The following is a 13463-nucleotide window of genomic DNA, read 5'->3' as shown; positions in this document are numbered from 1 at the left end:
TTCTATACTGGAGAATTCTGTAAGGGACTTAATTTTAAAATTTGTGGTTTGCTCATCATGTCTCTTAATGTTGAATTCCTCACGACAAGATTTTTCCATTGCAAATAGCATTTAACACAAAGAAGTACTTCTCACTCCAATGACTTACAGACACATGATTTGCATCAGCCACTATTCTGTAGTTGGCAGCAGTCATAACATGGTTTGAAAGTGCATTTAGAAAGCAGCTTTTCTCAGGCTCTCACTAAGGATTTCCTTCATTCCTTTCTAGAAAAGCAGCAGCACTAGCAGCAGCTCCTGGTGCAGTGCTCCAGTTCCTATGGCATGGATGTGAAATGCACAGGGTGCTATAAAATCACCACCATCTTTAGTCAGCACAATCGGTAGTTTTGTGTGTTGGCTGCTCCACGGTCCTCCATCAGCCTACAGGGGGAAAAGTAAGGCTTCCAGAGGATGCTCCTGTAGAAGCAAGTGGCACTAAAAGCACCTGAATCAAGGTGAGTGGGACACCATCCCAATAAACACATTTTGGATGCATCCTAATCATTGTCTTGTTTTACTGCTAGGAAGTTCTTATCCCAAGTTTTCAGGGGCAACCGAAGAATGGACTGCTAGAGTCATCTGAGCCAATCAGTGAAATAAAATGAAGGCAGTTTCCAAGTCAAAGGTCCATGGTGTTGAACATAAGAACTCCTTACCTAGAAAGATGAAAGCTGTGGATGCCAACACTGCAAAGAGGGTAAATAGGAGGATCTGCTAGGAACAGGAACGCACGAGCTCCCGGAGGACACCTGCACCTTGATCTATGCATTGGCCAGAACGAGGCAGACAGCAGTTATTTAACAACACTCCCAGGGCAGATGCTGCGTCTTAAGCCTTGTGTGGTCATAAGAGTATGTAGCAGAAGCACTCAAAGCCCAGCCCTCTAGGAAACTGTTTTGCTTCTTACCACCCTAAAGAGGTGAACTATACTTGGGTCCATCTTTTTGGCTTTTTCCTATCTCCAAAGTCATAAACTCCTCCAATTCTTGAGCCTCTTATTTCTTCCTCTCAGTTTACAAAAGAATGTTTAAATCCTCTGCCACTTGAAAGTGCCTGTTACCTTTCCTGTGCACCTGAACTGCAGGTGACAGGCTTCCCTTCACCAAATTTGTGGCAATCTACGGTGATTGGATTTCTAAGTCTAATCCCTCCAAGGTAAAACAGTCCTTTGTATCTCCAGTGACCTCCTAAACAAGGGGTCCCTTATCCTCTAACTCAAGATGTCATTTCTGGGAACATTCTGATTTGTATATAACCCTGTCCTTAATAAGACTTTACATTCCTGTCTTTGAAGCATAAAATAGATAGATGATATAGATGATAGATGATAGATAGATGATTGATAGGTAGGTAGGTAGGTAGATATAGACAGATGATGAAAGATGATAGATGATAGATGATTGATAGGTAGTTAGATTAGATGATAGATATAGATGATAGATAGATGATAGATAGATAAATGAGGCTACTCTAGTGTAGATTCTGCCTGCTAATCTGTGTCACACTCAAAATGCTGCAGTCTCCCCTGCTCTCACCCATGGCATCCAGTAATTCCCTTCATAGCACTTAACCCCCAATCACTGTATCTTTTTCCATGTATTGCACATGTGACATGTGATGCAATCATAAACTGAGATTATATAAAATCACACACCTGAATAGTGTCTTCCTTTCTGTGTCTGTTCTTCTGATGGACATTCCATGAAATCAGCAACCGGGACAATTTTTTTCCACCATCATTCCACCAGTGCACCAGAGCGCCTGACACATAGGAGGTGCAAAATAAACAATTTTTTGATAAATCATTATTGAGACAGATGAAAACGTCTGCTCTATCACTCTGCAGTGGCGCCAAGTCCCTCGATGTCGTTTTCTCCACACGCAGGGTAATCGGTGACTCTCTCCATCACCGGGCAGATTCGGTCACTGGGTCCGCCCTTACCCCACATTCAGTAGAGAGCAGGACGCCCTTCAGTGGGTGGGAACTGGGGGCAGAAGTGACGGTAAAGAGACGCTCCTTGTTGAACAGTTTCAAAAATTTCCAGTTATTTTCACGGTGTCCTTTTCTACTTTTGGTATTCAAAACTTATATATAACAGGAGCGTATCACAAAGTTATATGAATTATTCATTTTCAAATTATCTGACATAAAATCAAGTTTTGAAAGCTTAATTCTGGATATTCAATGGCACTTACCTCCTTTCTAATAAATACCAATCTCAATTTTGACATTTATTAAATTTTTTTTATTAATTCTCATTATTTTCACATTTTCATTATACGTTCTTCAAAACAAAGTGATGGCTTTACCACAACCCACACAAATCAACTGATATATTAACTCAGACCACAGGAATCTGCTCAAGTGGGAACAGCATCATCCACGAAGGGTAGGAGTCCATAAAAAAGGACCAGTCAAAAACAGAGAACATAATAGCTGAAATGAAGAATGCCCTGGAAGGAAAAGCAGGAGGTTGGGTGAAGCAGAGGGTGGAATCGGCGATTTGGGAGACAAGCAGAAGATGGGTAGGGGTCACATGAACCACTCAGGTCTAACTCATCATAATTAGCATAAATTCATACTTGTCACAGAGCAAAGCCTAGTGAAAGGGACCCACACCTGTCTCCCTGTAACTCTCTGTCCCTATGAAACATTTTATCACAACCAGAAACAAGTTATGTAGATCTAAAGTTAACCAAACATTTGTAAACCACAATTCTAATTTAATGCTGACCAAGTTTTCTAGTCAACAGGTTATAGATGAAGTGGTTTATAATTTATAACTAGAATTTAAAACAAAAATCTATGAAAAGGTCCTTACGTAGTATTTCCTTTAATAGTGAAAGCCCATGTGAAGTCCCCATACGCCATCTAAGACTTTTAGCCTTTCCCTATTTGTTTCTTCCAACCATTATATTTTTTTCAGGTCATTTGAGACCTTTACCTTGCTGTCACACCTGTTTTGATTTTTCCATATTATTGTCCAATCTTTGTGCACACGCAAACACATTTTACAGTTAAATTCACAGCACTCAATATTTCGTTAGTATGTCTTTTAACAACTACATGCTTGCCATTTCCATATTATGAAATGTTTAATATTGCTGTGCATGACTGCCTAACTCCTCCTAATCTCCTTAAGCATAGCCTTATTATTGAACATGGAGGGCATTTTTTCACTTATTTCTGTTATTGAATACATTTTTACACATGAATTTTGTAGGTCTTTTACATGGTTTCCTTGGTATAGATTTCCAGGAGAGGAAAGAAAGACCAAAGCCTGAGAACCTTCTTATGGCTCTGTGCTCAGCTAGCTAATTATTTTACAGACAGGACGGGCCGATGTACACTGCTCTAGGAGTCTGTGAGTGAACCCCTTTTATGTCTAGCTTTCATTTTTTCTCATAACAGATATCAATTAGTGTCTCATTATTAATTATCAGTGGGCCAGAACATTATTCTATATGTTTGTCCTATAGGATTACATGAGTTGGCCATTCATTCACATTCTTATACCAGCCTTCTATTCCCTTCTATTTTTAAAAGGTCCTTTTAATTGGCTGCTTGAGCCATGAACATAAATCCCTTAACCTGACCTAAATGCAGAAAGGCAATAAAAGCAAAATCAGCACAAACCTGCCGTGTCACCTTAGAGAACTGGGCTGTCACCAGAAGCACATTAACAGAAGAATAATCCTTTCAAGGGAAATACCTTCTGCTTAACCTACTCAGTCCCTAGACTTGAAGGAGGGAGAAAATGTATGACTGTGGATTTGAGGGCCGCGCTTCATTAGGAAGTTGTAAATTTTACTTTTAAATCACCAAGTAACTTTTCAACAAACACAGTGATCGGTCATTAATGATGAAACAGGTAAATGTAATTAAGCATCCGACTAAAGAGAGGAAAGCCTATGCAGGTCATTTATCACAATCAGCCTGATTTACAGGATGTTCATCGCTCACAGAAGATAAAGGGTATGGTAATTTGTATGCTGCATTTTCCCAAGCACTGGGTGGGGGACATGCCCCATGTCACTTGACATCACAGAGGAGGGCGACGCCACGGAGCACCCAGTGTTCAGGTGCCTGGGCTGTCCTGAGGTCCACAGCAGCGATGTAATTCAAGTCTGTTCGGACCGGCTTTTTGTAGATGGGGCAGGAGTAAAACCGAGGATCTCTTACAGCTACAAAAAAATCATAAAGGAAACAAACTTGTTGAATTTCCAATTTAAGTAACCCAAACAGTACAGAGCCAAATGTGTGCATTTTGAAGGTCATTCCAAAAAGAGATGCGTTTGGCAAATGAGGGAAATTCTTCCTGAGGTCAGTCAATCCCTAGATGTGAGGCTACCACAGGTTTCCAGTGGATATGACAAGACCCCCAGGCATACTCAGGCTCTCCCCACTGGCTCTTACCCCACGTCCGTACCAATAACCCCTGCTCACGTAGCATGACCGTGAGCCTGCCACTGCTTCCTCTCTGTCCTTTCTCCCTGTCAATTCGACACTGCCCACCACCCTGTGGCCTTTACTTCTGGACCACATCTTGTGCTCTCACCCCCTCTCTGTGTTTCCCTCATAGCTTGCCTTTGGCATGAGGCACCTGTCCCTTTTAATCAGATGTCCAGAAACAGTGCTCACTATCATTTCACTATTATTATTCCAAAATCCTGTCTCCAACCCTCTGTGCCACAGTCCAAATCACATTTGAAATCACAGGACAGGATGCTCCCCACTCCTGCAGGTGTGACTTCTCCATATGTGTAGAGAAATAAAAGTGGCTGGGAAGCAGAGAGTCATGGCAGAGTCCAGCTTCATGAGATTCAATCTGCCTTTGAAGTAGAGGATTACTTGGAGTATCCAAAGCCACACATGCCATGAGACACAACCTATGGATGGTCACCCTTCAGAGACCCTCTCTAATGTATTCACCCCTAACCAAAGACTCACTTTCTCTCCACCCTTGGAAGCCCCGTGATAAGGGACAGATTCAGGTCTTATGGGGCCATAAACATACAATCTGGGGAAAGGGGCTCTTTAAGAAAAAAAGTACAATTTACAAATATGTAAGTACACTTGGAAGGAGCCTCCACACTGAGTAGCCTTGGAGTTGAAGCTTCATTAGCTTCTTGTTAAGTCCACTCTGCCCAGAATAGTTTATCTGCACATCTTATAACATCCATCTCAGGAGGCAGTATATTATTTCCCCTTCTCTTCCAGATTATAAATTTCTTCAAGACAAAAGTTGTGTCTGCACCCATCCTTGTACCCCTCTGGAAGGCCAGTAATATAAGTGACCCTTATATAACTATTGAAATGAAAGCACATTTAACTAAGAGGATAAGTATGCTTCGGTGAATTAGTGTTACAAACATGGGCACTGATACACAAAAACAGTAACTTTCTAACTGCAATGTTAGTATATCAAAGTGACTGAATTTATTTCCCCAAACTAGCTTGCTCAATATTTAGCTTTTCCTAACATATTACAAAAGCAAGACACTGTAAGAAGTTAAAGTCTTATTTGTTAACCCAATAAAACCTTCAACCTGCTGTGACATGTGTTTTTATATGTCCACTATAATTAATTTTATTGAAAGAAGTTAAACATTTGAATTTGATGGTATTATAGATACGTTTCAATACAAGATAAATATTCTAAAGTGATGATTCTTAACGAGGGGCAATTTTACCCTGGGGGAGGAAGATTAGCCAATATTTGGAGACATTTTTGGTTATCACAATTTGGGAGGTGCTACTAACACCTAGTGGGTAAAAGCCAGGGATTCTGCTAACATCCTATAATGCATAGGGCAGCCCCTCACAACAAAGTTCTCTGGACCAAAAATGTAAATAATACCACAGTTGAGAAACCCTGTTCTAAAACTGATATTTTTCAGTAATTTAAAACTATGTGTTTGTTTAATCACTAGAAACAATCTAAATTAATATAATGCCTAATTTTTAAGTCTAGGCATTATTTCTTAAATTACCATGGGAATATCATTAGTAATAATAATTAAGCAAATATATGAATATATGTGAATGACAGTAAATTCATAAAGTGCAGTCAATACTAACTCTACCAACTGATATACTTAAACCCTTTAATCCTAGGATCTGTAAACAGAACACATGTATAATAACTTGTTCTTCTGGATGAAAATTTGACTAATGATCATTTTATAAATCTTGAAGTAAGCCACTGGAGTCTTACATTTGAACCAAATGATAATTATAATAATTATACTTTGGCAAGGATTTGACTACTGAGATTTTAATACCCGGGAAAATAGAATTGGAAAAATAGTATCCTTTTCAATAAGCAGGTAAAATTCTCTGAAATACTGATCCAATTTTATTTATGTTTAATTGCTTCAGAGCTGAAGGTGGCCATGCCAAGTCACAGCACGCAGCAAACTTCTGCAGCAGGATTAGAAGCCACGGAAAGTATGGTTTTATAGTGAAAGTGCTGACAGATGCTAAACAACAGATGATTCCAAACCATTACGCCTGGTTAGACAAATAACTTTGAAGGAAAAAATAAACATGCTATGTAGGTAGAACAAATTGGCTAAATATGTTTAAAGCCTTGGGGCTTCAGAAGGAGGAGCAGAGAGAGGCAGCTGTCTAAATTGGTGAGTTATAGGCTTTTAGGAACCTAAAGGCTTTAATAAAACCTTGAGGGGATTTCATTTTCTAACTCGGTAATTTCCCTCTCTAGCCTACATTTTCCATCCAACTGTTATTACATCATATATTCCTTGTAATATCCAAGATAACCAAGTTCCATAGAGATCCCCTATGTAACCTTTAAATCATTCCTTTACTTAACGCCTCTTTTGCTAATAACATTTACGATATTAAATAGTGCACTCATATATGATATGTGTTTTAATCTTTCAGGAAGCGCATGAGATAACATAATAGCAGCAATAATAATAAAATTATTGATTGTATGCTATATGCTGGACATCATCAGTGTTATTCTCTCAACAACCCCATTTTACAGATGAGAAAACTGGACAATAAGGAGGTGAGTTACTTGTCAGGGTCACAAAGCTGTAGATGATATGACAAGAATCAATTCTCACCAGAACAGATCCAGAGCCTGCGCTTTTCATCTCATCAATAGCTGGGATTTACTATGTGTACGGATGTGCCCGTGTCTTTGCAGAAAGATGTGAACATGAACGGGAGATACTAGATACCTGACTTCAATTCCCAGATATCCAGGTGCCTGGCTCACTGTCTTCTACCTAAGAACACGTAGCCCCACCAGTAGGCAGGGGAGGTGACCACCTTTAGCCTGAGGCAAGAGGGGAGGGAGGCCATCAGGAGTGAGAGCTCCCTTCAGCACAGGGCAGAGGTTTTTACTGTGCCTGCCTTACCACGTACGTGAGAAAAATAAACTCATGACTTCAAAGTGCAAGGGAGTTCTCCTCATCTTCAATGTAGCCTTGACTTTCAAGCTCCATCCCAGATACCACAGAGACTGCCTAAATGCATAGTCTTAAGGAGTTCCTGAAGGTTTGCATCCATCCCACAAGAGGCAAATGGGTTCTCAAACCAGCTTTGGTAGGCGGGAATCACAGGCAAATTACATAATGTCTCTAAACCTTCATTTCCTCGTTTGCAAAATCGGCATGATATATCTTACAGAGCTGTAGTAAAGATTAAGTAAGTTAATATATGTGAATACCTGGCATCATATAATGTCTGGAATTCAGTAGATGCCCAAGGTATTAGATTTCCACACTCTGCAGAATCATGTTCCCATGACTTGGACAGAGTTCCAGGTTTACGAGCTGAAAGTGGACTACATGCTGCGGGGCTCAGGAGTCAGGAGCCCTCCACCTCCTGGTCACCATAGGGCTAGTCCCACGCCCGGCCCCACATCTGCAGTGTTAGATGCAGGGAGGAGTTCCAGGGCATTCTTAGAAAAATGTTTTCCCAAGAAGGAAATATCCTCATTAGCTGCAGGGACCCTGAGATCCTTCTCAGCCTACTTCATGACCAGAGGTACATGTAAGTCTTGCTTTGTTCCCCCAAAATGTTCTAATTGTGGTTTTCCCATCACATGGGCTACAGCACTGCAGTTCATTTATAAGCATCACTATCTATATAGTAAATCTGTAAGGAGATAGATCTTTCCTATATCTACCTCCTTTCAAATTCCTTTGAAAACAGAGGACCTGAGTTGTGTGGGTGTTTTTACCCTTTTGGTGAATTTAGTACTATTTGGGCAACTTTCCCATGATGTTCTAACAAGAAACATGAATAAAATAAATATTTGGGGATATATCTGTCCATTTTTAGAGTTCAAATAAATATCTAGACATCTTGTTGAAAACAAATAAACCAGTCTGGTATGTAAAATTCAATGATGAATTATTTAAACTGAAATTTGTTCTTCATATTAACATAAAAACAATCTGTTATAAAAATTTTAATTTTAAAACTGCACTTTTGTTGGACTTTGGCCATTAATAATGCTACACATCTTTATCTCAATTAGAACCCTTTCCAGTTATCAAAAGTGAATATTAGATTTATAGTATAAAAAGAACAACAAAATGTTAGCTTTTTTTTTACCACTAAACAAGCACTTCTCCAACAAAATTAATTGGCAAAGTAAGTTTCCACTAATTTCTATTGAAACCAAAAAAAAAAAAGAATAGAGAACGAAAGTTTTTCTTTTCTTTCTGTTTTTTCATTTTTAGTGCTTTGAAATTAGTCGCTTTTCCTTTGTTTATTTTATTTCTTCCCTTACCTGCTGCTAACGAGCCTCACCACTGACTAATGCCCAGCAGGGCTACCACAGTGCTTCTAGAATAATCTGTTCTTAAATAAAGAATTGCCTGTATTATAAAATTATTACTTTATTACTACCATGCTGAGATGTTCAATGTCATATTGCAGTGGATTTTTACAGTTTAGTCACAAGAAATAAAAAAGTAACCCTTACCTCCATGTGAAAAGATCTTTCTTTCATTTTATAAGGAAAATATTTTCACATGTTGACGAGTTCCAATGATAATCAATGTTCTTTTAGCCAGAAATCATATTTTAGAAATTTGGCTTTGGGTGGTGGGCACACAGAGCAATATACAGGTCTTGTAACACAGAAACCCACACCTAAAACCTATATGCTCATATTAACCAATGTCACCCCAATAAATTTTTTAAAAAAACTTACTGTTGTTTTCTGCATAAATCCTTATGACAGGCATCAGCTCAAAGAGCACTTTCGGTTTGGACTCAATGAGCTTCATGTTCCTCTTGTCCCAGCCAGCACCCTCAAGATATAAGCCGTAGACATAGACGCCCTCTGTGGGAGGGGCAGAAATGTCATCTTTCATCCACTTGGTGACTTCATTGCAAAGCACCATATTGTCCAGAGCCCAGCCTTTGTTGGCCCGAGTTATCTCCTACCCCAGGCAAGAACAAAAGTAAAAGAGGAATTAGCATTAGAGGTTTCTATATGCAAAACATAAATGACAGCGCAGCCTTCAATTACTGTAATTCAATTTAAGTAGAATAGTATTTAAAGTTAAAAAGATTCTCTCAGAACCAATACATGTGTCACAAGTTAACTGCTTGTGTGTGTGTGTGTATATGTGCGTGTGTGTGTATATATATATATATATAATAAAAGATATATAATAAAATATAAAAATAACAAATATCAAAATAACATATATATATATATAAAATAAAATATATATAATAAAATATAAAAATTACAAATAAAGACTGAAATTCAAGCTAGCGGCCTGAGAACAAGTTGCTGGATTTATGTTCAGGACAGTGTAAGAGCTAGCATCCATAACAGAGATTCATTCTCTGTCTTATTATATTATTTAAAACTATAATGAAAGGAGAGAACATTATAGAGGAAAACTATAAGAACACAACAGGTGCATATCAGAGCTATTTATTACCTGTCGCATTGCAGTCAAAAATCCTTGGGGGTTAAAGAAGCCCGTCATCCAGAAGCAGTGGGGTCGGCCGTTGAAAACCCAGGAGGTAAACTGGCAGTTTCTTTCAATAAGTTCAGTAAACCAGAAACCCAATGTACTTGAAACCCACGACGCCTGAAATGCATACATTAAAACAATTAATACAGGTTTCATTTTGCTGTCTAACTAGCTATGTTCACAGAAAAAAAATGATGAAACACCAATTTCACTTTTAGAATTTAAAATCCCTAAGACATAATTCCCTTGGGGTTCTGAAAGTTAAGTTTTCAAATAATTCTTCCTCCTTAAGATATTTTGATGGAATCAGCTAATCATCACACAAATACCAGATAGAGAGCTCAGATGCTGTCCACAATGTCTACTGCCAATAGACTCGCCTTCCGCTTACAAACATATGCATCACCAATTCTGCTATAAAGTATTAAAACAATTGTATTAAAGCTAACAGGTTTCAACTATTTTTCTTAGGTTAAAATAGATACATTATAAAACAGGGTCTCTCCTTACATAAATGTGCTCATGGTCTAATCAACACTTTAAAATATATTCTGTGGATAATAACTCATAGAAGCCTTATCCATTTATAGTTTTTAACGAGGTGAACAACAATTATTTTCTGGAGATGTCCTTAGAATGTACTTTGATTTCCTCTGATGAAGATGCAGAAATGGAAACACAGGCCCCATTGGCACCAACAAATTAATTTTCATTTATTGTTTAAAAAGACATTCAGGTCCTCATTTTACTTTTCCAAGTAGATTATTTCTTAAAACCACATCTGTCATTTAGCACAATTACCAACAGGTAATCAGTAAACACCCTTGTAATCCTGAGATATACCTATTCACATAGCTACAAACAAAGGAAGGGAGAATGTTTATCTTTGGTGTGACTTTTGATGTGTGTGTACCTCAGAACATTCTCTTCTGTGAAACTAGTCTCATGGGCTTTGAAGCCCAAGAGCTTGGATTTAAATTCTGATTCTTGGACTACTTAGGTGTGTGACTTAAGAAAAGATTTAACCTCTCCCAACCTCAAGTCCCTCATCTGCAAATTGATGGTAATAACATGTAAGACTTAAATGAAATAATGCATGTAAATTGCCCAGCAGAGCGCCCGATACGTGGGAGATGCTACATAATTTCCTTACTTATGTACAATCTAAAAATACTGGACTATAAGGGAATTAATCCCTGAGCAAAAGAACACTTTTAAGTAAACTACCCTTAGGTGCTTTCCGCTTGCCAGTCACAGCTGTTCACGACAATAAAGCGATTAGGCAGGGCAAGAGCAGACTTAAACATACTTTTTGCCACTGAGCAGGAATTCTGGCATCAAACATGCAATTCAGCGCATCTCGAAGATTTTCACTCATGATGATGGTGCCGTCGATGGCAAGCTTCAGCTCGGTCAGGACGCTGCGGACCAGCGTGAGCACCCTTTGCATTCTGTCTATCTCCTGCCTCAGGAAAATGTTCATCGGCTGGAACGGGCCCATCTTTTGCAGCCTCTCTCTCACCTGCCATGGAGACATTTCAGCACATGTTAAACATCAGAAAGCTATTAATGTTTACGTAATGGGAGCTTCTGAAAAGGCCCCAAACTTTACAATTCCATAAATAGCAAGCTTTTATTTTATTTTTTTCACTTCCAGAAAACAGAGAATAAGAAAGAAAGCATCTGTTAGATGATCAGCTAATTTTTCATCCCATGTGGAAGAGAACAGGTAGCCATTAATTCACAGAAAAATATAAAACACATGACCACAACCAGGCAGCCTTCTAAAGGGCAACAGCACTTGTTGGGAAATGCTCATATACTGCCAATTTAAGACTTTCAAACATACACACGGGTACACACAGACAGACATGTACACATACATGACCACTGTGCTGGCTGCCCTAAAAAACTATACTTGTATTTTCAAAGCTTTCTGTTTTCCATCAAAGCATCCATCCACCCACCCACCCACCCATTTCCATATTACAAGTATTTATTGAGAATCTTCTATGGGTCAGTCATTGTGCTCGGCTGAGCTGCTTTATCCTAGGGTAGCACTGACAAATTCAGCAAAAGGAGGCAGACGCTCCTAAACCCCATTGCTTACCAGACTTATTTAATTATTACATTTTTAGAGATTTTTAATGCTTCATAATATTTTAACCACTGCTAGGCATGAATGACCTGTTTCCTGATGCTGTAATGAAAGGTGTTTATGAAAGCTGATTACAGTCTTGATTTTCTCCAAGCAAGCAACCAGTTTCTTCCTGGGGAAATTATTCCCTTGGCAACTGGTCCTTGAGCTCAGTCTATAGTACTAGCAGCCAGAATGGCCAGAATGGCCCACTTCGTGGAAAGTAATAAGATGCTAAAGAAACAAAATCCTGCAGGTTTCCTATTGGAAAGGGGGCAAGATATGAAGAAATATGGTGGCCCCATGACAAAAGTATCACACGTTTAGTCCACGTCATCTCTTAAGACAATATGGCAAATAAGTACTTACTTTTGCTTTTATCAAAAGTTTTAAAATGTTATCTGGGTAAACCTTTTGACAATTGGCTCAAATGTCTAAAAAAGTTAACTTTAATAAACATAAAATTGCTTAGAAATTAGTTGCATATTAAAAAGACATTAATTTTTGAAACCCATGAGATGAGGCTGCAGAGAGTTAATGAAAAAAATACAGGTTCCTGCCCAGCCAGGCGTGGCTCAGAGGTTGAGCATCGACCTGGGATCCAGGGGATTGCAGTTCTATTTCGAGTCAGGGCACATGCCCGGGTTGCGGGCTCGATCCCCAGTCGGGGGCGTGCAGGAGGCAGCCGATCAATGATTGATGTTTCTCATCATTGATGTTTCTCTCTCTCTCTCTCTCTCTCTCTCTCTCCCCCTTCCTCTCTCTGAAATCAATAAGGACATATTTTTTAAAAAAAAAAAGGAAAGAAGGAAAAGAGAAACTTACTTAAAAAAAAAATACAGGTTCCCTGAAATTAAGATAGCCTGAATTTTAAGGTGTACATTAAATTACACAACATTTTTTCAACAATTGGGTGCTAAACTCTAAGAATACATTACTTTCCTCCAAACAACAATGTGACATACCTCAAGGCAAAGTTCTAGAAAAGGAATCCTAACCCATCAGTATACACTTGCAATTTTATGATGAACGTTAACATTCACATCAAGTTTCCTTATCATTTATACTTTGAAATAATCACATTTATAGATTCAAAAACTTTTCCTGGTTTTACAGGAAGTGAGTTTTTTAAATAATTTTTTTTATTTCAGAAAAATTATGGGTGTGCTCCTTCCTCATTCCCCCAACCAGACACATCCACAGGTGACATTTCTTTTTTCTTCTTTTTTCTTTATATTATTTTTTTATCACCACTTATCCCCTGCATGCTCTCTTCCACCTCCACCCACAGCTGACATTTGAC

General features: G+C 38.7%; 1 protein-coding gene and 1 pseudogene across 1 annotated transcript in view; one reads left to right on the top strand and one right to left on the bottom strand.

Moving 5' to 3' along the window:
• Nucleotides 1–324: 324 nt before the first annotated feature.
• LOC148093441 (small ribosomal subunit protein eS27-like pseudogene) lies at nt 325–481 on the top strand (annotated as a pseudogene).
• Nucleotides 482–3765: 3284 nt separating this feature from the next.
• DNAH5 (dynein axonemal heavy chain 5) overlaps nt 3766–13463 on the bottom strand; it is a 153791-nt gene continuing 144093 nt past the window's right edge. The window contains exons 76-79 of the mRNA XM_016217304.2: nt 11333–11545; nt 9988–10140; nt 9243–9474; nt 3766–4227 (exon numbers count right to left, since the gene is read on the bottom strand). Coding sequence (XP_016072790.2) covers nt 4076–4227; nt 9243–9474; nt 9988–10140; nt 11333–11545 — 750 coding nt within the window. The 3' untranslated portion in view covers nt 3766–4075. The remainder of the gene's footprint in view (nt 4228–9242; nt 9475–9987; nt 10141–11332; nt 11546–13463) is intronic.

Source organism: Miniopterus natalensis, chromosome 3 (assembly GCF_054644295.1).
Source record: "Miniopterus natalensis isolate mMinNat1 chromosome 3, mMinNat1.hap1, whole genome shotgun sequence".
NCBI lineage: Eukaryota > Metazoa > Chordata > Mammalia > Chiroptera > Miniopteridae > Miniopterus > Miniopterus natalensis.
The sequence above is the reverse complement of the archived record's forward strand: the minus strand, read 5'-3'. Positions and strand labels throughout refer to the sequence as shown.